Source organism: Gossypium hirsutum, chromosome D02 (assembly GCF_007990345.1).
Source record: "Gossypium hirsutum isolate 1008001.06 chromosome D02, Gossypium_hirsutum_v2.1, whole genome shotgun sequence".
NCBI lineage: Eukaryota > Viridiplantae > Streptophyta > Magnoliopsida > Malvales > Malvaceae > Gossypium > Gossypium hirsutum.
In genome coordinates, this window is record NC_053438.1 from 67,792,511 (window position 1) to 67,820,291 (window position 27,781).

The window sequence follows — 27,781 nt, forward strand, 5'->3', positions numbered from 1 at the left end:
TGGTTACGAGACACATTTTCGAACCCGGGAAATGACTCGACTGAAGTAGAAAGAATACGATATGCTCGGGCATACATTCTTGATATGATTAGAGGTTATCTGATTCCGGACTTGTCACGAAACCTCGTACATCTGAGGTGGCTGCTGAAACTCATTGATTTTAGAGCAGTTGGCGAATTTGATTGGGGGTCTGCCGTGTTGGTAACATTGTACTGGGACATGTGCGTGGCGACGCCACCAACTAAAGCCAAAATCAGAGGTTGCCAATCACTACTACAATCATGGGCTCGATTTTGCTTTCTATTTTTACGTCCTCGAGTGGACCACCCATATTCATCCCCACTCATAACGAGGTAAAATTTATATTAGATTTCACAATTATTACATAGATTTAAAATACAATTGTATGCTAAAATTTTATTTAATTAGGTGAAACCATTCAACGAGTTATGTTGGAATACCTACTGCTCTTGAAGATATACGGCTTCTATTAAACCAACGGTCAGAAGCGCAAGTAAGTATTAAATAAAATATATATATAAAATAGTCGTTCACCATACAAGGATCTGGAAATTCGGGTAGTAATTCTGGAAGAATTCTTTCAAAATCTGAACATTTGGCATGTGAAGGTCTCATTGGTCAACTATGCTACCGTAGAGATACACCAGACGGATAGAGTGTTGCGACAATTTAGATTTCGACAACCGATTTCTGTGGCACCTAAGGTGCTCAATGATGAGCACAAATTGAATACGAACTGGTTGATATTCTGGTCGAAATATATTGAAATGTGAGAAAATCGATATGATTATATACCTATTCAGGAACCGATCATTGTTCCAGAGTTAGCGTACGCACCGGATTACATGCCATGGTTTAGGATCAATGGCAAGCCATATTTACTGTCGAAAAAGTAGAGACATCGGCAAATTCGTGTCGAAAGGGAACGACGAGACCCTTTACATCTAAGGAGAATGGATGACAGTACGGGCTCATCAACAGCACCCACACAATCACTGGCCCAACTCCTCAACCGACGACACCCACATCACAGCCTCTTTAGATTATGCTAGGTGCATATTTTAGCCCGTATATGTATCCTAACTCTTATATGTTTCATTTTCCCAGTCCTATGCCAAGTTAGAATGCATGGCCCGATGCATATTCTTTCCTGATGACTCCGACTCAACCGACAATATATAGGCCACCGTCGCAGGAGGGATCGCACGAGGCACCGTCAAGGGAGCTCTTCTCATTACAAATTCTTATCGACTTATTAGATTCAAACACCTCGGCCATGGGTGATGCAAATACCTCCGCATTTTTTATTCTATCAAGGCGGGTCATCCTCCCAACACCCACAACCCCCGCCGAAAGCTGAACTAAGGAGGAATCCAGCGCATAACTGTCGACAACCCCTATGTGGCACTGATTCCAACCAGCACCAACATTGATTTTTTTAATATATTTGTACAAACTATTTTTATATTATTTCATTTAATAAAATATAATTTGTTTTTAGTATTTTAATAGTAATTTATTTTTAATATTTTTAACATATTTGTACAAACTGTTTTTATATTGTTTCATTTAATAAAATAAAAGTTGTTTTTAATAATTTAGCAGTAATTTATTTTTATATTTTAATAAAATAGAAGTTCTTTTGAATAAGACAATATTTTTAATATTTTTATATTTTTAATAAAATAAAAATAATGTAACATTGTTTTATTACAGCAACTATCAACAATTTTGATTTGGACATGATCGAATTGTATGACCTGGGTTCCTGCACCATCTGCACAACTTCTGTTGGTTCGTTCTTTCCCAGATATCCATATTGTTACGTATTCTACTCAAGCAATGTCAACATTTCGGTTTGCGACGCAATTCTCTACCCGGTAACAATTTAAACGGAGCAAGCGATACAGATGACCACTTTCGTTCATCTGGAACCGGTTGGAATACGTGTCTTCACACTTTGTACATGTATTTTATTTTGTACACTTCATCGACATATCTCATGGGATTTAAACGAAGATTCTGACAAGCTGTAATTGCATGAGTGCATGGATAACGAAGTGCGTTAAACGTCCTACAATCGCAAGTCATATTCCTCAGGTGTACACGATATTGCTCGCTTGTAATACCTTAGTTCGGTCTGTCAAACTCCGTTACACGAAACCATAGGTTGTCGCAATCGTGACACACTGTGTGCATGGTGTTGGCTCGCGCCTTCGCCTTATTAATTTCTTGCAATACTTTCCGGCACCATACATGGCCTCCCTACATTTGACATTTATAACTTGTTGCTCGCTTTGGAAATAGTATCATTAAACGAAAATATGTCTCTTGCACAATCGAGGTTACCGGTAAATGACATGTTCCTTTTAGAACAAAATTTATGCATTCAGCGAGGTTTAAGATCATATGACCATATCGTAGGCCACCGTCTTATGCTTGTGTCTACTATTCAAAAGGTATGTTAGAGAGGTAGTCTGTGCCTTATTCGTTAACTAAACACAAAATCACCAACATATCATGAAAACGGTCCTTACTGATATCGTACCCTACCAATATAAGTTGATAACAAAAATTACATATCACTATTCCATTCAAAATAAATTGAATATTACAAACAAACTTATATTCATGGAGATTAAATACCCATGTTGGTCACTTGTCGTCGTTCAGTGGTAGACCGATATTACCCGTAGTAGTTGGACACAACATGCCTTAGACAATACCAATGGTGTGTGCGATCCCATAGGCTTCTTTGTCGCTCAATTGCAGCTAGTATTCCAGTGCCCCGATCTGATATAACACATATATCAAGTTAGGAGAAGACATGCCTCATTAACCTAGAAAGAAAGAAATCTCAGTCATCACCTGACTCCCCCGCTGTTATTGCGAACGCAATTGGAAGAATTCTCCCACCGCCATCCTGTGCCACAGCTAACAATAGCCGATTGGTATATCTACCATACATAAAGGCACCGTTAATTTGTACCAATGGCTTGCAGTATACAAATGCGTCCCGGTATTACTTAAAGCTCCAGAGACGCTTGAACACTTGGCATCCATGGAGCAATCGGTCGTTGTAGTACGCAGGTGCCGTTTCAAGGTCTGTTATGCAACTTGGGACGTACCTCTTCAGCACCTGACACTACTGCCACACCTAATTATATGAAGCGTCCCACCCACTATGCATCTTTTTCAACGCCTTCTGGTTAGCTATTCAAGCATTGTAGTAAGTGGGCGTGTACTCCAATTGGCTATGAATATTGGCAATTAAGACCGACACTGAAGTACTGGGATCCGCCTTCATCGTCGGTAGTATTAAGCTAGCTAACATATCTAAATCCATCTTGGGATGATATTGTAAAGCACCTATCAACGAAGTATGTTAAATAATGCAACATTACGTAATAACGATATTATTCAAAAACCCTAAACACCCAGTAGAATTGTACCGGTAACATATATATGTGCACATTCGTACTTTTTTATCTCCCACAAGCCTGTCTTTTTCCTAATCGAAGCCATGACTTTCCATAAACATGTACCGTATTACACTGCATACTTGGCATCGAACTTCTCAGATTTAGATTTAACCACGTTGTTGTTAACCCTGTTCATTATGCTATGTTGTTTTAATACACCAAGAAAACTATCCTTATTGGAAAACTCTTCACCAACTTCTAATTTACTTGAATCCAATGACGAACTTGTACAGTCATGCCTATTTTGTGGTAGATCTGGCAACTTTAACGTATCATCTGCCGATAAATCGACCTTATGCATGTGGGCTGAAGGCGAGTATGCCTTGAATCGGGGATCTTCTTCTTCTTCTTCATCTGAACTCCCTTCAACATCTTTAGGTTTAGTTGGAATAGACTCCGGTTCAAAAAATAATGTAATTTCTGCACCGTCAAGGTTGAGCTCTCGAGGTGGATCCAGATCGAACTCATCATCCAACCCACCATCATCTGCAACGTACGAGGTCCCCTCACCGGTAGACGTCATAGGAAGTACATCATTTCTTCTTGTGGACATTTCATAACGTCCCCAATCAGATGTGGATTGTCAACCACTAGAAGTTGATGTCATTCTCCATTACGTATTTTCAGCATTGAATATCGATCCACCGAGGTGCATGTCCCATCCACTAACCGAGTGTCGTGCAGGGGTTATGTATTTCATACTGCTACCAAACATGGGCGCTTCTGTGTTCTGCCTCCTACTAACGGAGTATTGGGCAGGGGTCATGTATTCTTCTCGAACAACAGTAAATGTTGAAGTTACAAATGCTTTATTTGGCAATGAAAATTATACATATAAAATGTTGAAGTTGCAAATGCTTTATTTGGCGGTGAAAATTATATATATAACTCAAGATAGGGTGATCCACTAGCGAGATGAATCTGCACCATCGCCTCCAAGCTACGATCACCTTTGACATCAAATGAGTCATATGTCATGAGATCAACCAAAGCACAAAATTATTACTTAATCAACGAAGCTCTCATTGGCGTCATTCCGAAAATTTTACGCCTAATTCTTTTACGAAGTTCTGCCAAATATATGTTCTGGTTAAAAACCAACCGCGTTGTTTTCTCCAATAAAAAAAATAATGTCGTTCTCGGTGTCATGGACCTCACCATCATAGTAAAAAACAACACTAATACGTTTACTCATCTTCAATTTCTATTATACTTAGTCTTAATTTTTCTTGCTGTAACTTATGTAACCTGAGAATGAAATTTAATTAATTTATGGTCTAAGGTCAAATAGGAACTACTGTAGAAAAAGAGCGTCCACGTCCACGTGAGAGCTTTTTTTAGTAATTTTGCTGACAGTGCACCTTGCTTGAAGCGTTTTTGACACTATTTGTTCATAATCGTCTTCTCAAAATTATTTTTTCAGGAACTACTATAGAAAGAGCGTCCACGTTGAAGCTTTTTCAGTAATTTTGCTGACAGTGCACCCTGCTTGAAGCGTTTTTGACACTATTTGCTCATAATCGTCTTCTCAAAATTATTTTTTCAGGAACTATTGTAGAAAGAGCGTCCACGTGGAAACTTTTTCAGTAATTTTGCTGACATGCATCCTGCTTGAAGTGTTTTTTAGACTATTTGTTCAGAATCGTCTTCTCAAAATTATTTTTTTCAAGAACTACTGTAGAAAAAGAGCGTCCACGTGGGATCTTTTTTCAGTAATTTTGCTGACAATGCATCTTGCTTAAAGTGTTTTTTACATTATCTTTTTAGAATCGTCTTCTCAAAATTATTTTTTCAGAAACTACTGTAGAAAAAATAAAAGTTTGTATATTGTCAAATTTTCATTAAACCCTAAATACAAATTTATTTAAAAAAAACTAAACCATGATTTAATTAATTTTCTTAAAACCCAGAAATCCTAATTTAATCAATTTATTTAAAACCTCAAAAACCTAATTTAATTATTTTTTTAAAAAACCCTAAACCCTAAATCTACCAAAAACCCTAAATTATTTTAACAAAACCCTAAAAATCCTAAACCAAAAAACTCTAGAGACTAAACATGCAAAAAGCCCTAATCATAGAAAAACACAGGCTAAAACGCGTCCCTGGGGGAGCGATTTTGCCACTTCAGCAAAGCGCGTCTATTGGGCGCATTTTGTGCTGACATGGCAAAATTGCTCCCACAGGGACACGTTTTGCTGAAATTTCTCACAAAAACGCTCTTACGTAAACACGTTTTGCTAAAATCGGCTCTTTCCGATAAATAATGAAAAAATTAGCCTATTTCCGTAAATAAAGTTGGAAATAGGCCTTTAATGGTAAAATGGTCGATTAATTTTGTATTTAATTTATCAAATATAATTCGATGAATGTGACTTAATTCAAATTTTTAATATTAATTTGATGAAAATTAATTGCTAATATCATCAGCAAGTTATGATTTTTCACTAAATTAACTCAAAGCAGCATCAATCATTATTTAAGGGGGGTGTTGATTAAATTATAAATATATATATATATTTGGGGGGAAAATAAACAAAATTTACACTAACTCAAGACACTAGGAATCCCCCTAGGTGGATCCTCGAGGATTACCAAACGCTCTTCTTTATCAAAGGTCACATTAGTTATACAATTAGCATCTTTATTTTTCATTATGAGAATATACTGTAAAAATCAATTACCAATCTCCTTTAATATTTGATATATTCACCTGATTAATACAGAATTCGAAGATAACATGAAACAGTCATGAACAGTCTTTATCATTTCCGTACTATCAATCTAAATAAAAAATTTCTCAAAATTCTTACTCAACATAATATTTAAACCATCTAGAATTACCCTTAATTTAGCGTAAAAAACTGAACACTTCGCCGTATATCTATTATTAAACATAAATATGGAAATGAAATTGGGAATGGAGGCGAGTGGGTGGGTTGAGAGTAAGGACCCACCCCCAAAAAAAAGGCCAAAACTTTAATTGAAAATTTTGCAATCCACAGCTAATAAAGGGACCCATTACAGTACACGTAGGATTATATTATATTATTGGACTTACCATACCATACCCTCATCATTTTCTGTTCTAGCTGTTGTCCACCGATCTACTTTATCCATCCGGTCGAAAGTTTATTATTTTGTTCTCCTATAAAATTAATAAATATTTTCTATATTATTTTACAATAATTTTTTTGAAGAAATATTTTACCTAAAAAAATCAACTTCCACATTTTTATTGGGATAGAGGGAGTATTATTTTAGGACACTTAACATTTATTTATTATATAGTAGTTTTTTTATTACATTATCTTAATTTTATAAATTTTCATTATTATTAATTGATCCAAATTTGTCATGTTCTATATTATAATGATTTTTTAAATATTTTTTTATAATTAACCTTTACTCTCAATATAGTTTAATAATTTTTTCATCATTATTTATGATTAAGATAATTTAGTAAAATGTAATTTTTAAATAATTTATACTTCAATTAACCAAACAGAATAATGTAACATATCTTATAATATATTAAGTAAACTTATATTTCATAATTTAATTATAAAAATAATCTTACGAATTGTTTGCCTCTCATTACATTATTGTTTCACTCAGAGAATTTATTTAAAAAAAATCAAAACCTTAGGGCTTCAATGTTAACTGCTCACAATGCGAGAATTGACAAAGCAACCAATAAGGTGAGTCAGAGAAAGGATGACCCTACTGATACTAGCAATCCGTCGAGTGAGCCTAGTGAGGGGACTTGGGCTTCGTTTAAGAACATGCTCCTGGATAAGGGCAATGCAAGGTCGATAAGGAGGACAATTTGAAGTTGCAAGAGGGTGATGTAGTTGTAGTGGTCATAGATGCTATGTCGTTTATATGATTCTCTAAAAAGGTTTATTCTCTAATTGGAAAAACTATGTGTCTTATAGTAATCATCAAGTCTTCCTCCGGGGAACCTTTAAAATTACCCCTGCTTAGCTTTAAATTCACCTCTAACCATCAAATGAAATGTGAATAACCCGCCCTCCTCTCTTTGAAACAATGGGTGCTTCTAGTTCTATTGGTGCTTAAAACAAATCTGTCTTCTCCATATTACTATATCTCTAGAATTAATAATTTTATACGAAGAACTACTGAACTCAATAACTTGTTGTCGTTACTCTTCAGTTTTCTTTTGAGGTCTATCCTATAGAGGTACTCAAACTGGATTGGTAATCAATTTTTAGGTTTCGTCCAAGGAGGATAGGCTTTAATGCTTTACTAAACAATTTATATGCCCTTTGGAAGCCAAAGTCGACAATCCATTTTATGGATTTGGGGAATGATGATTGTTTGGTTAAGGTTGAAGATGAGGAGGATTATGCCAAAGCTTTGGCTGAATGTTCGTGGATAGCTTATTGCCAATATTTAATGGTTCATTGTAGGATCATGGTTTGGATTTGTCTACTAAGTTTCTCTGTTGCTTTGTATAAGAAAAGCATCTTGAATTCTGTTGACAGCATTATCTGTCGACTGGTTAAGATTGATTATAACATTGATAACAGTTCTGGGGGTTGGTTTCCTCGTACGGTTGTTAGTGTGGATCTTGGGAAGCCACTGATCTTGAAGATTTGAATTGATGGAGTCTTGCAATAGGTGGAGTATGAAGCTCTTCCTAGTGTTTTGTTTTGGGTGCGGGAGATATAAACATGTCCAAGACCTATGTCCATTGCGAGGTACAAAAGATGATATTCATGGAACTAATGACGATATTTAAATTTGGGTCTACAATTTTTTATCCAAACTTAAATCAAGAGTTTTCTAATACTTGATTCAAGTAATATCAAACTTAAAAAAAAACGGAGCTTGATTTTTATACAAACAATCAATTTTAAACTCAAATATAAGTAAACATTGAGTTGAACTCAAATAATTTATTTTATTTTTCCAATGAAATTCTAACAAAAACTTTAAATCTAACTCAATTATCTTATAATTTATAAATGATTAAAATTTGCCATAAGTCTCTATATTCTTTGTAAATTTAGAAATTAACTTTTCTATTTTTCAAAATTTAAAATTTAGATCCAACTGTTATCACTTTTAAAATTATTTTGTTAAATCTAAATTTATTATAACGTCATTTTTTTAATTACTTTGCTGCCAAGTAAAGAAAATAAATTATTAAAATTAAAAATATAAAAATTAAACTCTAAATTTGTATAGACTATAAAGACCTGTGCAATAATTTAATCTTTTACTTAAATATCACTTGTTGCCTAAACAAAACTAGACTCAAATAGTAAAAACCGACTACAACACCTCTATTAGGAAAAAAGGGAAAAGGGTTGCTGCCTCTGCCCATTGAGCCGATTAGCAAGGGTGACAGTTGAAAAATTGTTAAAGTGCAAAGCATATTGCATGTAGTCGATAGGTTTTTACTATTTGCTAACCTCATTAGTAAACAAATGATCATATCACCGACATTTGCTCTTGGGTCGGTGTGATTAACCCAAACCTCCTTTTCTCCTATTGGCTCAATCCTCTGCTTAATTACTTGTTTGATTCACTCCCCCTTTTCATGTTTGGACTTTGGACAAAGAGAAACTACGCTTTAGCTCTCTTTTTCTCTATAATGAACATGCTGCTGCGTTAATCGAGTTGTTTTCTGTAAAAATAAAATCCATTTCAAATTTTAGAGTTTAGTGAAATGACTTATGGGGTTTTGCGAAAAAGGGTTAAAAAAAACAAGAAGATATATATGGTCAAATCATCCTACTAGTGTTTCGAATTTTGTTCCTAATTCCGAGAATTTGGCTCGTATACTATGATGGTTAAGTATTTTAGTTTTCGCTAAACCCTAAACTTTAAAAACTTGCATACAATTTGTTAGAGAAAAAACAGTTGATTAATAATTTGTATAACTTATATAAAAAGAAAAGTGGTTAGTAGAGGTGATTATGGGTCTGGTCATGCTAAGTTCAGGCTGGATCTAAATATGATATTAATATATTTTATGTTTGTCTAAGCCTAGCCCGGCTCGAAATATGGGTTTAAAATTTTGCTCAAATCCGTCTATATTTACAAAAGACTAACCCAAACTCATTATAAAATATATTTTTTAAATTTTTAAATTTTTATATTATATTATTTCAATATTTAATATTTAATAATTTTATATATTTTTATTTATTGAACTTTTTTATAATATTATTTTAATATTTACATTAGAGTAATATTATATATTTTGTATAGGTTTGTTTTTTAATGTGTTCTAAATTACATAATGTATAAAAATAACATACTATAAAGTATTATAAACTTAAAAACGAGTCGGGCCGGACTCAGGTTTTTAAATGGACCTGGGCATAATATTTTTATCCAAATCCTCTTAAATTTCGGGCGGGCCTTCGGGCCTGGGTGAGTAACCTGGCCCATGAACAGGTCTAGGCATTAGGGTCTTCCTTTTCTTGAGACAAGTTAATTTTTTTTTTATTTACAAAATGTATAATTTAAGTTTTAGTTTCTTTGTTATGCTAAGATTTGAAATTTAATCTCTATACTTTAATTTATATTATAATTTAATCTTTATATTTTTATAATGTTATTAGTTAATCTAAATAGTTAATATCATTAAATATTCGATTAATTGTTACATGATTATATATAATTTGAATGTCCTAATGATTTTAGAAACTATTTTTTGGGTTTGCTTTGCTTGTTTACAATATAAGACAATAATCAAATTTAAATGTTGGAAAGCATGAGTTGTGGTATAGTGGTTACTCACCTCATCCCTTAATCATTTAGTTGGGGTTCAATCCTTGCTCATGGGAACATAGCATATTTCACAGTCAACCATTTACCTCTTCGGAGAGCACCGTGATGAGGGGATTAATCATTGCTGCCGGCAGTCTAAATGGTTAATATTGTTAACTATTTCAATTACAATGTTGATGCCATTTTTTTATTGAGAATACTATTCCCATAAAAAAATATATTTTATCATGACGAGCTTGAATTAAAGTTTTTTTTAAAATCCACATCAACATTTTCAATGTTATCTTTTGTTACAAAATTATCGAGTAGATTATTTTTTATTTTAAAATGTCACATCGGTGAATTTAACGGAAGAATTTTAACAATGGTTACAATTAATCCTAAATTTCTAAATTTAAAAAATAGATCGATTAAATTATTAAAAATAAAAAATAAGGAGATTATAAAATGTGAAGGAACTTAAAGCATATTTTAACTTTCAAGTTTTCATTCTATAATTTGCTACAAGGAAAAAGTAACTCTATGTGAAGCATGGAACCATATTAGTAATAATAAGAGTAAACTACACTTAAGGTCATTAAATTATTAGTAAGTTTACGTTTTGGTCACTGAACTTTTCAAAAAATTTTATTTAAGTCAATGGGTTGTAGAGGTGTTCATGGGCCGGGCGACTCGGCCCGGCCCGACGGCCTGCCCGAAATATAGGAGGGTTTGGGTAAAAATATAGGCCCAAAATATGGGCTTGGGCAAAAAAATAGGCCCGTTTAGAATATAGGTCGGGCCTCGGGTACCACTTTTTTGTCCCGGGCCCGGCCCGGTTATAATTAATGTATATATATATTTATTATTATTTATTACATTTACAATTTTAGTTACCAACTTACTTTTCTCATTTCCCCCACCCGTTCAAACTTCAGAATCCCTAACCCCTTCCCTTCCCTCCTCCTGTTTTTTTTCCCCCAAATTGAAAACCCCACCTCCACCTCCACCGATCAACCATCCCACCTCCGGTGTATGGTTCTCGACGACTCCACCTCCAGGCTCCAGTTCCACGACGCTAGTGTTGTTGTTGTTCTCTACTTCTCTTCACTTCGATTCTTCTGCAACTTCCGAAGGTATTATTTTTTATGCTTTATGTTTTATGCTGTCCAAAGATTTGTTTTTGTTTTCTTTTTAAATGTTATGTACTGTTCGAAGGTATTATTTTTATGTTATTGAACTGTTGAAAAATGTTATCTTTTTGTTATTATGAAGCCCCAAAGTTTTAAGTTTTAGTTTCTCTTCACTTCGATTCTTCTGCAATTATACTTTTGAAAGTGCAAATCCTTGTTAAAATGGTGAGAATCAGTTTTTACAAACTGCCATAAGTAGATTTATCAAGTCTATTTAACAATCTCAAAATGAAGAGAGTCTTCTTCAAATGCTTTCTGTAAACCATTCGTAAATAACTAATTTGGCCATAAATAATTAAGACAAAATATAGTCAAGAACAAACAGATTTAGTATAAAATTGTGAGGCCATAAATTACCTTTGGGAATGCAAAATTGGCCATAAATTAACAGATTTAGTATAATATTGTTAATTTGTTATCCTTTAAAAGCATAAAAATGTAATGATATGATAAACTTTAAAATATTTAAGTTAAAAAGTTAAAAGTAATTAAATTCGAGTTAATTGTTTTGTAATTACTTGTATAATTATTTTTTATTTTTATTCTCTTTTTTTAAGAATTGATTGTTTGTAATTAAATTCAAATAAGTAATCTTATTTTATTTTATTGTTCATTATATAGTATATACAAAAAAATATAATTTGATATTTGATATAATTTTAATAACAATTAGTTTTAAGTAAAAAAAAAGGGCCGGGCCGGGCTCGGGCTTCATATTTTCTCCACGGGCCGGGCATGGGCAAAATTGTAGGCCCATATTCCAGGCCGGGCCTAGCAACCGGGCTGAATTTTTTGGGCCCGGCCCATGAACACTTCTAAATTGGGTTGTAAGGGTTTTTATTTTTATTTTTAAGTCTGGCTAGCGAACTTCGAACAACTATTTGACGATTGGTATGGTGGATCAGTATCCATTGAAAGTAGAAGAACTGTCTTATATCCAAATATATTTGATGGTCAGTGTAGGAGATCATTGAAGAAAATTATTCAGATTTTGATTTGCAGATTCGTGAAGATCAATATTGTTTTATGAAGAAAAAAAATTAAACTGTAAAAGAGAAGGAAAATGAGAGTTTTCGATTGATGTAGATGATATAAATAGAGAAAGCCATACAATAATAATTTTAATAGTCCGATAATTTAAAAGAAAAACTTTTAAATAATTTAATGATATTTTATATTTATTTATTTAATAATAATAATATTTTCCCGGACCCAGCTTATAAAGGGCGGTCACTGCAGGCTGGGACTCCACCAAAGAACACGGTCCCAATCGCTTGAGCTGGGGAACCACATGCACTGTACTCACATTACCAAACAAAACCTTCCTTCACCTAGCTATTACTATACGACACATTTTGACACTCACTAAGATTTTTGGCACTTTCCTATCTCTCATCACTTGGTAAAAAGCAATCTCACGCATATTTTTAAATTTTTAAATACTTGCATTTAATATTTTATACGATGTCACACTCATACAGAAAATTTAAAAGATATGGGTTTGAGGTGCTGCAAGTAAAGTTGTATTTTTTGTTTCCTGTGAAATGCCCAGGTGAAGTAAGGGGTTTGTATTAGGTGGCTGTCTTTTCAATATAATAATATAATATGAACTGTGTGATGGGGGTGGGGGTGGAGGGGCCTTTGCATGGCAGATAGAGATGAGAAATTAAATTTTGGATGGAAATTTGACATGCACTCATACCATCATCATTAATAATCACAGCCAAATTTAAATAAAAAAACAGGGAGCGTTGTTCACTCAGATTTGTGGTCTCCATCACCACCTATCCCTTTCTGAATGGGGGGCTACCTCTTTTGGAGGGCACACCTTTTTACTATTTAATAGTGATATGTCGACCAAATGTAGCCATGACTCTTTGAATTACACCCTATTATGTTATTACAACATTTGTATTCCATGTATATTTTAAATGTAATTATGTAACTATGATCTTACCTATATATTTTATGTATTGTGAATTTGGAGTAAATACTTTCTTTATTTACAAAATGAATAGAAGTATAGTTAAAAAATATTATAAAAGGATCAAATTAAATATTTTAATTATAATTCAAGGATCAAATTAGATATAAATCCTTCAATTAACATGTCATATCACTTTTTTGTTAAGGGTGTAATGACTTTTAACGAATAAGTGACCAAATGTAACTTTCCATAATTCAATGGCAAAAGAAGAAAATTTACCAAAGTTTAATCACTATTTTCATAATTTACCTTAAAAGATAAGGGGTAGATAGATGGGCGTAGAGCAAGGGGGCCTTGAGGACAAATATATTGGGTTGGGAAACATGACACAATGCATTATTGGTTTGGTCCATAGTCCATATAGTATAAGGGCCTACAATATGGGAAAAGGGTATAATTATTGGGAATGTATTCCTACGGTGCCTACTACAATGCAAATATTCATTCTGATGAGATGTAACCATTATGAGCCCCCTGATTTCGCCTGTTTCGTACAATGGGACTTAGGGATTGTATTTATTTTAATTGGTGTCAGTGGCAGATGAAATCTTGCACACGTGTGTTGTGTATCTTACTTGCTAGATTATTAAATTTTTAGATATTTTGCTCCGATATAAATGTAAGCCCTAATTGGTATCTTTGCTCATTTGTGAAAAGGTACAATCCATGGCCTACTCGGCTAGGCGGGCCTAATTATTACAACTCACAAACATGGTTACAGCCTATGAGGGACATATTAGATGCATGGGGAAGATTCACATCTATATATTCCTATATGAGATTTAAATGATATCCAAAATCAAAACTGTAAATTTAATCTCGTTATTATTATAATAAAAGAAAATTTAGATCAACAAAAGAGAACAAGGGTTAATCACTATGCCATCGCTGGCATGCACGTGGTGGAACGTATCTTTGAGTTTTGGGTAGATTTTATCACGAGTTGGATCATTCGTTAATTTGGGTAAAAATATAAGTTCAAAAAAAAGTTTGGACAAAAAGAAAGGCTAATTTTCTAAACAAATTGAGCCTTAGGTAAGATTTTTTGACTTAGCCCGAATCAACCTAAATTTTCTTTTTTGCTGTTGTTTTGCTATCATGTCACTATTATATTGCTACTATTTGTTTTGTTATTATTTGGATATTGTATAACTCTTGGTTTATTGTTAATTTTACTACTATTTTAAATGTATTTTAAGTTGCAATTATTTTAGTGTTATTTAAATATAAATATTTTTCAATGTATTTTTAATTTGTTGAAAAATATTTATTTTAATATTTTTAGTGTATTTGATGTATTATATTTTTAAAATTTGTTTTTATATAAAAATTTAATATAAGCAAGTCGGGTTGAGCTCGAATTTAACACTTTTAATTTGGGCTAAAATTGGATAGAATTTGGGGTTTATTTTTAAATCGGGTCGGATATGGATCTAAAATTTTGTATCAGTCCGATCAACTCATGATCAAATCTAATTTTAAACTTATTAAAAAAATTCCAAAATTTAAAAAAGAATTAACTAAGATTTTAAAAATGTTGGTGAGGTAATTAAAATTTTTTACAGTTTTGGGAGGGCGAAAGCCTCCTCTGACTCTAACTGAACCATCCAGTGGCAAGGCCCAAAAAGATAGAAGGGTATAGTTGGGCCATAAAAGACAACACCCAACCCCTCCTTCCCCACATTTATTCGACGCAAACCCACAATAATTGTGTTAGAGTTGATCTGGGGTTTATCCCTAATCTGTTAAGAGTTGATTTTTTTGGACAGTTGATTAGTAGATTTGAAGACTTTAATTGAGTTTTAAAGTGGACGTTGCTTGGATTTACCCGTCGTTGGCCTTGTTGGAATTATATGCTTATTGTAATGTAATCTTGAACTTTAACTGTAGTAGAACTTTTGAGTAAAATTTCAATTCTTGCTGTTTTAACCCTTTATTTTTAGAGGTTTTTCACGTAAAAATCATTTAATTTGTCTTAATTGAGACATTTCGAGTTTGGATTATACATCTATTCAGTTTTGTTTTTCTTTTTAAACCCTCAAGCAACCTTCTAATTTGACTTTTAAGTCCTTTTTAGGTAATTTCTTTGATCTCAAATGCAGTTTAGCAGTTGACAATGGTTTATGGAACTCCTCTCATATTTCATCTTCTCGGCCATAAAAGGAGTTCTATTTAAGACGTGATTAAGCTTCTAAAACTGTTGTGCTAAGACAAAGATTATAACATGTTATTTAGGACAATAGTTAAGATTTTCTCGGCCCAGGCGTTGAATGAAACAAAGATAAGCTTTGTCTTCAACATGTTGACAAGGAGAGTTGGTCAAAAAAAAAAAAAAAGACCCATAAATTTTCCTACAATGGGAAACAGGCTGTATTTCGACAATGGACATGAAGGAATGCCATAGACATCTATTGGGACTTTTTTTTCTTTCTTTCAATATTTATATTCTACATATAAGTATTTATATACGAAGTATAAGTAACATTAAAAGAAAAATGGATAATTTTAGTTTGTGAAGGAACAGAATTAGCCCTCAAAACGTGAAATGAAGGCGAAATTGTTGCATTATTTCCTTGGAGTCAATTGGCCGATTGGACCCATCAATTGAGTTGGGACCAAAGACTACTTAAAAGTCAAAATAAAAGTGACCTTATGCTATTTTTTTATATTATAAGGACCAAACCACGATTTCTCTTGCTATGGTAACGACTTTTAAAAAAAAGTTAAAATAGAATTAATTCCATTTGAATTAATTAATTAAATTTAGATGGTAACATAGAGTGAAACTTATTATGTTACTTCTCATTACTAACCCACAACCTGAATATAACTCGAAATGTCGACCTGTGATCTGAGTTTGGGCCCTACAAGGTGGATACACTAAGGGTTCGCGCAAGTCAAGTTTGTATATTTTTTGGTTTTCACAGGCAGTGGATGTGAAGTCAAACGAGTTGATAGGCAAACACGTGTTAAGTCTAGGACAGTATACGTGTCAGCATGCATGGAGCTTAACTAGGACGTCATTTCGATAAATAGTCATAAGAACACACAATAAAATACTCAACAAAACTTCAATAAATGGTTTTAAAAAAACCTCAATTATGCTATTCAACCAATAGCTTATTAAAATGATAATAAATTATTTAAAAAATACATAGCTATTTAATTAATTTTATTCTAAGTATTTGTGGAAAAAAAAAACTAATGTAGTTTTATCATTAACATTAATGGAATATTTCATTAAATATTCTAATTATTTATGCGAGTGAACAAAAAAACATAATAATAAAATTATTTTATTATTTTCACCCTAAAGTGAGCGTGAATTTTAGGTATTAAAAAAATTAGGGTAAATCTCAAAATTATACATGAACTTTTATTCAATGTGTAATTTGATACATGAACTTTGATTGTAGTTCAAATATATATTAATAAAAATTGTGATAGGTATCAAATTGAAAACAACAACAAACGCTGTATTTTATGTGTTTGTTCAAACCAACAACTTTTTTTTATTTAAAAAATACTATTATTAATAGAAACCATGATAATGTATATTGAAATTAAAAATAAAATAAAATAATCTGAAAGAATATTGAAGAAACTATGACTAATAACTAGCTCGAAAGATGTAGCCACCGCCATTGACAAAGCAAATATTGAGTTTGAAAAGATTGAGAAAGTGTTCAAACAAATAAAATTTTACCATGTCATGAGAAATTTAATAATTTTATTTTTACTTTTAGTTGAAATTAAAAGATATTATTAATAAAACAAAATATACTAATTTAAAGATTTTTCTAATACATTAACCAGATTAATTTTATATTTTATAACTAAATTAAAAAAATATTAATTACCCAATGGAGAGATATAATTCCATCATATATTTATATCGTGTTTTTGGGAAATAATTTAGTAATTATACTTGTGTACATATTTAACTATTTTTTTTAATTAATGAATTTCAAATTTTAGAGGAGATGTTGAGAACTAATTGAGGGAAACATGTGGGATAATATGCAATAGAGAATTAAATATGTTTTAAAATTTAATTCTTATTATAATTATGAGTAAACGTAACTACTAAATAATTATTTTTTTCAGGGTTACTTTATGATATTTAAACGCGTTTTTAGAATTATGGATGGAGACCAAGTTTATTTGTAGAAATCCGCAGACCACTCAACTAATTTGTATTGTTCTCAATGGAGGTTTTGTCTCCTGACACATAAAGAGAAGACTTGAAGATGCGACAACTCATATAACAAGAGTGTGCTCCCAGTCTATGAATCCGCCATCGCCTTTTTATGCAATCAAGTGCACGATAAAGTCGAAAGACAAAATCCCTACCAAAGATAATAGTCGAGAGGTTCGTCAACTTTTGAAAAACAACACTTTCCAAACTTCTTTCGATGGAATCAACCTCTCCTCAATAAAAACATATGGGTAAAGTATAAAAATAGTCATACAACTATTCAATTTATTCTATTTTAGTCATCTAACTATTCTTTTATTTAATCACTCAACTTTTTAAATTTTAATATTTTTGGCACTCTTGCTGTTAGCTTAGTAACGTAAATCTAATGTAGGCTTTTTTTATTGACCTAATAACAAATTTAGCCTTTTTACACATTCTATCGATTCGACTCTAAATTTAAAAAATTCAACAAAATTAGTCTTCAATGTTTACAAAATTTGTCATTTTAGTTATAATTCTTAAAATTCTAAAATATTTTAAAAATATTTTTTATATTTGCTTTCTAAAAATTTTAAAAATTTTGTTATTTTTTTAATAATTATATATATATATATTCTCATCAATTATGTTGATTTTCTTATCAATCAAACATGTGAAAAACCCAAAAAGCAAAGCTGTTTTTATTTATTAAGTCTCTCTTGATTTAGTCTTCATTTTATTTTGCTATATTATTCGTCTCAAGTGACTAATTAAAGTTAAAAAAAGAATCTCAAAATTAACAAATTTATAAACCCAGAAAATGGTTGGGTTCACCACACCCACTCCAAGGACCTTCCTCTTTGCTATAGAGATAGTATCGGTTTCAAGCTTTAGTGTTCTTGTGTCTTCATCATTTTTAGTTCAAGCATTATACAGAAATTACATGTCAAGACCGTGACATTTGATATTTTCCAACTCCGTCAGTTGAATGAAAGAACAAAGTCGAAGAAACCATTGAAAGTCATTTTAGGTATAAAATCTTTAAAATATTTTTATATTTACTTTTTAAAATTTTCAAGATTTTTTTTATTATAATTTTTATAGTTAGAACTAAGATGCCAAAATCCTGTAAACACTGAAAGTTAAATTTGTTGAATTTTTTTAGATTTAGGATCAAATTGATAGAATGTGCAAACATTGGATGGCTAAATTTGTTATTAGACCAATAAAACGAAGCCCACATTAGCCTTTGGCAATTAATGCAAGGGTGACTAAAATATTCAATTTCGAAAAGTTAGTGATTAAAATGAAAAAAAAAAGTTAGACAACTACAATAGAAACAAATTTAATAGTCGAGGGACTATTCTTGAATTTTACCCTAAAAATATTATTATGGCGTCATATTCCACTGCATTACTCGAGTAAAACGAGCCCACGAACAAATTTTAATTAATTTGTAATACTTTTTTTTTCTTTCTTTCTTCAAAATTGATTTCACTTTGAGGCAGTGATATTCCACCTAAACCATTCGTTTTTTAGAATAAAATGAATTAATTAGTATGTATGCATCATTGGGATTTATTATTTTACCCTTACGTCTTATTCCACGACGACTTCTTTTATAAAAAAAAATAGTTTCAATTAAATGGATAAATTCTACCGAAAATCCTTCTATTATATATAATTTTGCATTTAGTCCTTTTAAATTTTATTATAACTTTATATTTTTAGTCTCACATAAATACATATTTTCACTAAAAATATTTATGAGTCAGGTCAGGTTCGAGCTGGATCTGTATAAGATAATATGAACTTAATACAATTTTATGCTCGAGTTGACCGAAAATATAGATTTCAAATTTTGTCAAAACTTGATTATATTTGTAAATGATTAATCTATACTCGTTTTAAGTCCATCTATATTATTATTTTTGAATTCTTTTAACAAAAAATTATACCATTTTAATTTAATATTTGATATGTTTTTAATTAAAAGCCCAAACATAAATAATTTATCATGTTTTTAATGTTTACATTGTCGTATATATATCATTATAGATTTAATTTATATGTGATATAAATAAAATAAAAGATACATTACATAATTAAAAAATAGATCAATTGAATTGATTTCGAGCTTTGAATGCTGAAGTCCAAACCTAACCCCATATTATAAATGGGCTTAATATTTTTAATCAAATCAAATTTCTTGATTTAATATTTATATATAAACCATTTTAAATTTCATGCTTCGATAAATAAGTTAACCCTTGAGCAGCTCTAATTTTAAGTTTTGAAATTAATTTTTTTTATCAGTTATATTATATAATTTGACTTATATATACAATATTTGTCTAAATGTACATACAGATGTTAAGGTATATATGCCATGTCACCACGTGATTAAAATATAACACTCGAAAAATTATCTGTTAAAGATAATAAAAATGATGAAATTGTAATAAAAAAAGGTCTAAATTGATCAAAAACATGTAATTAGAAGACTTTCTACAAAATTTCGCCATTACCATTCACACAGTGATTTCATGAAGCACATGAAATGAAGAAAACCGGATAGTTCCATGATTCATTTTTCTTTTTCCAAACCAAAGCATGAAATAAATAAATGTAAAGTGTTTGAATTTCTTTTCTCTTTTGAAATTTGTTTAGATTCTAATACATTTATTAATATTCTTAAGTTTGACTGACGTTTTTTTCTTGGACACGGCAGTTGACCCAAGAAAAAATTCCAGTCTATATTACCCGCCAACAAGTTTTCTTCATTAATGTCGTCTGTGAAAACATCAGAAGACTTCGTCTTTTTTTATTACCCTAAGTTCATACATTGGCCCTTTGTTGATTTCTTTTTGGGCAAATTTAATTATTATTATTAACATTTGCATTGTCAAGTTTTAGTTGCTCTGTTAGTGGCAATGGAAATAACTAGGAACTGAGAATTCAAGTCAATTTATAAAAAAGAAAAAACCAAAGCAAAGAAAAGCAATAGGAGCACTTCTTTTATTTTATTTTTCTTTGAATTGAGAAAAAAAAGGTTGGTGGATTAAAGCAGAAAAAGTTGAATTTTTTGAGCATCAACTTGTTAAAAGATATATATTTGTTTTTCGTTTTATGGTTTGGAAATTCTGGTTCTGCTATTGCTGATTTGTGTGTCTGGTTATGCTCCAACGAGGTGGGCAAAGGGAAGGGTAAAAGGTTTTTCAAGATGGGGATTTGCTGGGGTTCTTCAGCTGATAATCCAACACCAACCACCACTGGTTGTCTCAGTTCAGGTACCTTTCAAAATCCCTTTCTTTTTCTGGGGATTTCTGCGTTTTTTTTAATGATTATGGGTTATTTTGTTTCATTTGTTGAGTGCAATTTTTTTTTCAATTTTGTGGTTGAAATAGTGATATCTCAAACAACCAGCAATACAGCATCCACTTCAATATCTAGGGGCAGTAGGTTCTCAGCTTCAAGTGGGGATGAGGTTTTCCCAAATGGGCAGATATTGCCAGCACCTGATCTGAGGATCTTCAGTTTTGCAGAATTGAAGTCTGCAACTAAGAATTTCAGGCCTGAAATGGTGCTGGGCGAGGGAGGTTTCGGTAAAGTCTTCAAAGGTTGGCTTGACGAGAAATCGCCAGGGAAGAGTGGTAGTGGAACCCTCATTGCTGTTAAAAAACTCAACTCTGAAAGCTTACAAGGATTTGAGGAATGGCAGGTCAATAGTTCTTTCTTATGCTTTACAATTACATTACTATTTGTGGAACACTCTTTGAAAACTGATAGATATATATTGATGTTAGTAATAGAAAATGACACTATAAGTCCTATTGGTTTCTGGGTTTGAAATAGTGAGATATCTAGTTTGGTGCCTCTCCCTGAAGTCCCCAAAGAAAATTTGTAGTAAGATCGGAGTATATTATCCAGTTCGCTTTCTCTAGGTGGCGATTCGTTCGTACTTGTATTTTAGTGCTTGTTATACTGATTTTCTTTGTACATTACGACATGTACATAATCCTGATTGTTGTTTATCGGTGCAGTCCGAGGTAAATTTCTTAGGAAGGTTGTCTCATCCTAATCTTGTAAGGCTGCTAGGATACTGTTGGGAGGATCAAGAGCTTCTTCTCGTTTACGAGTTTATGCAGAAGGGTAGCTTGGAAAACCATCTATTCGGAAGTAAGAGCTTAAAACTTAGTTGTTGTTTTTTAAAGTCTCCTATTATTCGTGTGAGCATATACTTGTGTGTGTACTGACTTTCCTTCATGGTTTTCGTTATCCAGGAGGTTCGACTGTTCAATCACTCGAATGGAGTATACGGCTTAAAATTGCAATAGGAGCAGCAAAGGGCCTGTCGTTCTTGCACACATCGGACAAGCAAGTCATTTATAGAGATTTTAAAGCTTCAAATATACTGCTTGATGGGGTAACTTTCTATACAACCCATGAATTATACCATAGGATGGATATGGAGGTGTAACCCTTTAATATGGTTTGGCTATTGGTTTTATTGCAGTCGTATACGGCTAAGATATCGGATTTTGGGTTAGCCAAATTGGGTCCTTCAGCTAGCAAATCTCATGTAACAACAAGAGTCATGGGTACATATGGTTATGCAGCTCCAGAATATGTTGCTACAGGTAATCTGATTTTGCTCTCAAACCTTTTCCGAATTTCGGGTGCTTTGGACATTAATGTCCTTGCTTTTGCACCATATTGTTGTTTTTTTGAGACAGTTGAGCAAATCCGGGTTTGCAGTTTCCATGACTTGAATATTTTGCTGATTAAACAGGACATTTATATGTAAAGAGCGATGTGTATGGTTTTGGTGTTGTTTTAGTTGAAATATTAACCGGCTTACGAGCACTCGACCAAAACCGCCCAAGCGGGCAACATACTCTGGTGGACTGGGTAAAGCCACATTTATCTGAAAGAAGAAAATTGAAGAACATAATGGACCATCGTATGGAGGGCAAATATCCTTCCAAAGCTGCATTTCGAATAGCTCAACTTGCTTTAAAATGTCTTGAACCTGAACCTAGGAACCGTCCATCAATGAAAGAAGTTGTGGAGACTTTGGAACAGATCGAGTCAATCAAGGAAAAGCCAACAGAGCCAAAAAACCGTTCCACTCATCACACAACTCGTAGACATCGCCAGCAGCCATTTCATCAACGATCTCCACTTGCTCCAAAGCATGAAGTAGGCCGTGGTTATCAGACCCCACCACGGGTGAGGTAAGTTGGCACACTAGCTCAATTTGTTGCAGGTCTCGAATTACCGTGCTAATTGTTTTTCACACAATTCCCATTTCTTTATTCTTTTCCAAAGAATCTACGAGTTCAACTTTTGCAGTCCGGCTTGTGTCAGGCATATGGATATGATAGTCGTTAACTTGTAATTATTTCAGTAAGTACACGGAGTTGAGTTTGATATCTCGTTAGTTTTATCGATGCTGTTTTACACCGTGAATCTCTTTGTTTATCAATCTCAAACAGTTGTAATGGGGATCCAAATTATGAGACATTTTGGTGTTGGTCCTTGAGTACTGTATTATAGTTTTCATGTATTTTGAATTACAAAGAATTTTTCTAGGCTTTGTCTCAACAGTGGTAGAATAAAAGGTTTTGGTGTATCCGAAGTACGGTAGAAAGTTGTTTTATTTGCTCCATTTTTGCACTTCTTGCTGTTATTCATAAATCTAACTTGCATTCCAGGTAAAACTGGGAGCCTGTCTGATCATCTTTTACTCCTTTCTTTCAAATATTCGTGTCTAGACTTAGATTCGAGAATATTACTCTTCAAAGACAATGAAGATGCCTGTGTTGGGTACATTCTCGTATTCGATACTCATAGGTTTGAGTAACAGGAGAGGATGTCCAACTTCTCTCACACCTCAAGTCCGCCATCGTCGCTCCGTTAGAGTGATGGCTTGCCATTCAAGGGTTCGCCAATGTAAATCAATTTTTCCTTCAAAACGACAAGGTGCATAATAATATACGAAAAAACAGAAAGAAATTTCAAATTAAATTAGTGTAAATTGATTTGATGATATTTTCAGATTCTATGGTAAGCTAGCCAGTTAAAGCGATCAAAGAACATCTTCAGAGATCTTTTTCCTTAGATGTAAATCAATTATGACAACAGCTCCACAATTGCTCACCCTCATAACATGATCCAATTGCTCTTCTACTTTGACTATGCCAAATTGCTCTTGCTATTAGAATAAAAAGACAATTACGAATCAATTAATCTTAGGCCAAAAGTTCCTACTTGAAACAATATTAAAAATAATACTCAGAAACAACCCAATCTACCAAATACCAATAATAAGAAAATTAAAGCACCAACTCAGATCTTATAATCTCATAACCGAGTTTGATACAGAATAATTAGCTTAGTTTCGCATATTGGAGAGAACCATTAACAAAGGAACGGTCAAAATATTTTCTATAATAGTATGTTCACGTTTTAGTTATTTAACTTTAAAAAATTATAGTATGATAATTTTTTGTCTCTCTAAAAAGTGAACCCACCATGTTAGATGACGGGTTTTTTGTGCGTGTAACACATGCCACACTTTATAACTTTCCTATTATTATATTTTAAATTATCAATCTTTTTAAATGTCTCGTCTATTTTATAAGAGAATTTCTTTTAAAGATATACTTACAATAAAACACTCTTCTCATTATATAAAGAGAAGAGATTATTCACCTTAACATTTTTGGTAATTAAAATAAATTATTTTGACAGAACAATTACATGGTGTCAGTCCTACGTATCAAATTAATTGGGTTTGTCCCTTTCAGTTTCATATTTTAGTACCAATAATTGCAGAAGCTTTATGGTAAATCGTATTCTCTTTGAGTGAAATTTAGGTATTGTTAGAATATTTAATTGTTGAAAACTCCAAAATAGGAGTAATAGAGCCACACATATATTTTCTTTTTATTTTTTAATAAAATATGGAAACATAAAATTACTATAATTATAATATTAATTATCATTTTAAAAATAATAAATTAGTTTTTTCCTTAATTAAGTTGATACTCTATTAACCCACAACATTAATTCAATCTGGGGTTTTATAATAAGTATATATTACCGATGATGTTGTGAATTATAGATGAGTTGTGAAATTACTAAAATATCCTTACCTTAAAGGGTAATCAATATTATTACAAGGGCATTTTTATCTTTTTATACTTTTATATAATCTTTGAATAACACAATTGAAAAATATTATTTGAGAATCAAACATAAGACCAACAAATTTATGTAAAAAACCCTTGCCATGTAACACTCCTATACCCGATCCGACCCTCAAAACCTGATATAGAATATTACATTTGGTGCCAAAATGATCTTGGCTAATCGCTAGGTATTTTGAACATTAAATGATAAAATTTTCATTTAAACAATCCGATGAATTTATATTAGAAGTTTAGGGACATTACCGGTTAATCGAATATGCTTAGAAATGATCTAAATATTATTTTCAATCAATACAAGGGATAAGTATCGATACCTATGTAAAAGCATCTATACCTTATGTTTTGATGAAAGTATCGATATCTTAGTATATTATCATTTAAACTTTTGAATAAAAAGTCCAATAAAACATAGAAAGATAAATTTACACATATAGTAACACATAATTTAAACGAAATTAATTTTTAAAATTTGTGACTAGTGTCTACCCCTTAATAGGCTTATAGAATGCGAAAGATTAGTTAACGAGCTTACTCGAAATATATATAGGGTAATTTGGACATTTCATGAGATAGATAAATATCTGAATTTTGATTTTTTAAAAGAAAATTGATTTCATTAATGTATAAAAAGGGAAATCGGAGATATTTGTGTAGGAACCAATAGGAACCATTGGATTTAAATTCCAAGTTTTAATCCTAGCCTTTGATTGAAATAAAAGAGAGGTTTAGTGCAGAAAAGTGAGGAATTTGATAAAAAGTTAGCAGGGTAGAAAGCCACCATTTTTTGTTTCATTTTTCTTCTTAATTTCCACCTTATTTCTCACCCATTTTGATTAATCCATCCATCAAAACTTCATCCACATGTCGGAGCTTAGTTTGAAGAAAAAGTGGAAGAAAAGGTTAGGGTTATGAGATGAATAATGACCAAGTAGAGAGAAAATGGAGGGAAGGGTTAATTGTCCATGCATGTTATCATTTTAGCTCTAGAATATCATTTTGTGTGTGTGTGTTATATTGAGTTGATTGTGAATATTTTGAAATATTGAAGAGAAAGAAGAACGAGAAAGGAAAAAGGTAAAGTTGGAAGCTTGGAGAAGGAATTTTAGAGACTTTTTGAGCTATTTTAAGTTGAAGTTTGGGTATGTAATCTATGATTTCCATTTTCTTAAAATAATATTGAAATCTTTTTGTGTTCAATTAATTGCTTGGGAAATATTTATGGATTATTAATTTTATAGGTTACCATGGAAATGAATAATAGCTTAAGTTGTGTTTATGGAGTGATTTTTGAATAATACATTATGTTATGTGGTGTTTCTAAAGTATAAGGGTCTTAGAAATGTGATTGATCATGATAGTTTGATTGAACATTATGTATGAATTATTTATGTTTGGATTAAGGTGTTAATTATATAAACCTTGAAAACAATTATGGTTTTGAGAACATTGAATAAATGAATGAATTAATAAAGCTTAAGATTAATGTTTTGATTCTCTAGAAATTACTATGGATTCTCTTGTATATCCAATGTGGTACACTTTACTTGGGATCATCGACGATCCAGGTAAGGGATGTTGGTATAAGAAAACTTGGGTTAATTGTATATGCCAAATTATGTTGTAAGTACATGATCCACTCTTTTGTCAATTCTAGGTTGAAAGATGTCAGCAGACTCTTGTAGGGCTGTAAATGGCGAAGTAAAGAATCATGCACCGGTTGGAGCAGAAGATAGAGGTCCTGATCAGGCACAACAACAGGCCCCTACTAGCACTATTGGGTCAGGTCAAGAGGCTTTTTTCCATTCTCTGGCTAATATGATTAGGCAGTTAATTGGGGCTATACCACAGGCACCTTCGGCTCCAGTAAGCTATGGGTCTCCTCTTGAGAAAATTCGCAAATATGGTGCAGAAGATTTCAAAGGGAAGGAAGACAATGGTCCCTCGGCAGCTGAGTATTGGTTAGAGAACGCGTAAAGGATTCTGCAGCAGCTACACTGCACACCTGAGGAAAAATTAGAGTGTGCTGTATCCTTACTTAAGGAGGAGGCTTACCAATGGTGGGATACTGTATCCCATATAGTTCAACCCTCATAGTTGACTTGGAAGTACTTCCTAGCGGAATTTCAAAAGAAATACATCAATGAGATCTATCTGGAGGAACGAAAGAGAGAATTTTTGTATCTTGAGCGGAATAGCATGACTGTTGCAGAGTACTGAGAGGGAATTTGTACGATGCTAAGGAGTTTGTGTCTACGGAAGCTGATATGTGTGCTCGGTTTGAGCGTGGTCTTAATGATGGGATTAGGGTATGCCTAATAGCTCTAAAGATTCAGGAGTTCTCTACTTTAGTCGAGCGAGCTTTGAAAGTAGAACAAGTCATGAATGAAGAGCAGAAAAAGAACGATAGAAGTCTGATGAAAAGAAGTCAGGGACAAACTAGCTCTGTATCATTCTCACCTATGAAAAAGGCTAGGGATTCTCGAGGTACGATATATTAAACACCAATTCGCACTCAGAGATATGATCAGAGACCAAGTTTGGGTTCGACAGTTACGCCGGGGCAGCAAGCAACATCTGTAGCTAGTAAAGGAGGATCGAGGAGAAGATCATTTCTCCCCGTCTGTGAGCACTGTTTTAAATGTGGCTCTAAGGATCACATCCTTAGAGATTGTCCTAAGAAGACAGTTTCTGAATAAACTAGCAATGTAAATCAAAACTTTTTATTTTTTTATTTAATTTCTTTCTAAATATGTACTAATTATAAAATATTAAATTGGCTTCTATATTTAATCAAAGGCCACATAGAGTTTATCGAAACACACCATATGACAGTTTATACTATGTCAATGATGATATTGGTATTCATTAGATTAAAAATTTTAAAAATATATATAAATGCTGTAATATAAAATATTATTTAATAATAAAAACATATACTAATATAATTTTTTTAT

The 27,781-nt window shown here is 32.3% G+C and overlaps 1 protein-coding gene and 1 long non-coding RNA gene across 3 annotated transcripts; both read left to right on the forward strand.

The window, feature by feature from the left end:
- The first annotated feature begins 20,238 nt into the window (after positions 1-20,238).
- On the forward strand, positions 20,239-23,204 carry LOC107908193 (probable serine/threonine-protein kinase PIX13). 2 transcript variants are annotated; one of them, XM_041089087.1, is made up of 8 exons: positions 20,239-20,662; positions 20,811-20,900; positions 21,018-21,331; positions 21,654-21,789; positions 21,894-22,036; positions 22,127-22,250; positions 22,403-22,847; positions 22,942-23,204. In XM_041089087.1, exons 2-8 carry the CDS (start codon positions 20,834-20,836, stop codon positions 23,009-23,011), a joined length of 1,299 nt encoding a protein of 432 aa, XP_040945021.1. In that variant the 5' UTR covers positions 20,239-20,662; positions 20,811-20,833; the 3' UTR covers positions 23,012-23,204. The 2 variants fall into 2 exon arrangements, with proteins under 2 accessions (XP_040945021.1, XP_040945020.1); XM_041089086.1 differs by having other exon boundaries at positions 20,240-20,900.
- A 2,322-nt stretch (positions 23,205-25,526) lies between these two features.
- Positions 25,527-27,663, forward strand: LOC121214812 (uncharacterized). Its single transcript, XR_005910551.1, has 2 exons — positions 25,527-25,966; positions 26,482-27,663. It is a non-coding gene; the product is annotated as an uncharacterized lncRNA (long non-coding RNA).
- The last annotated feature ends 118 nt before the right edge of the window (positions 27,664-27,781 follow it).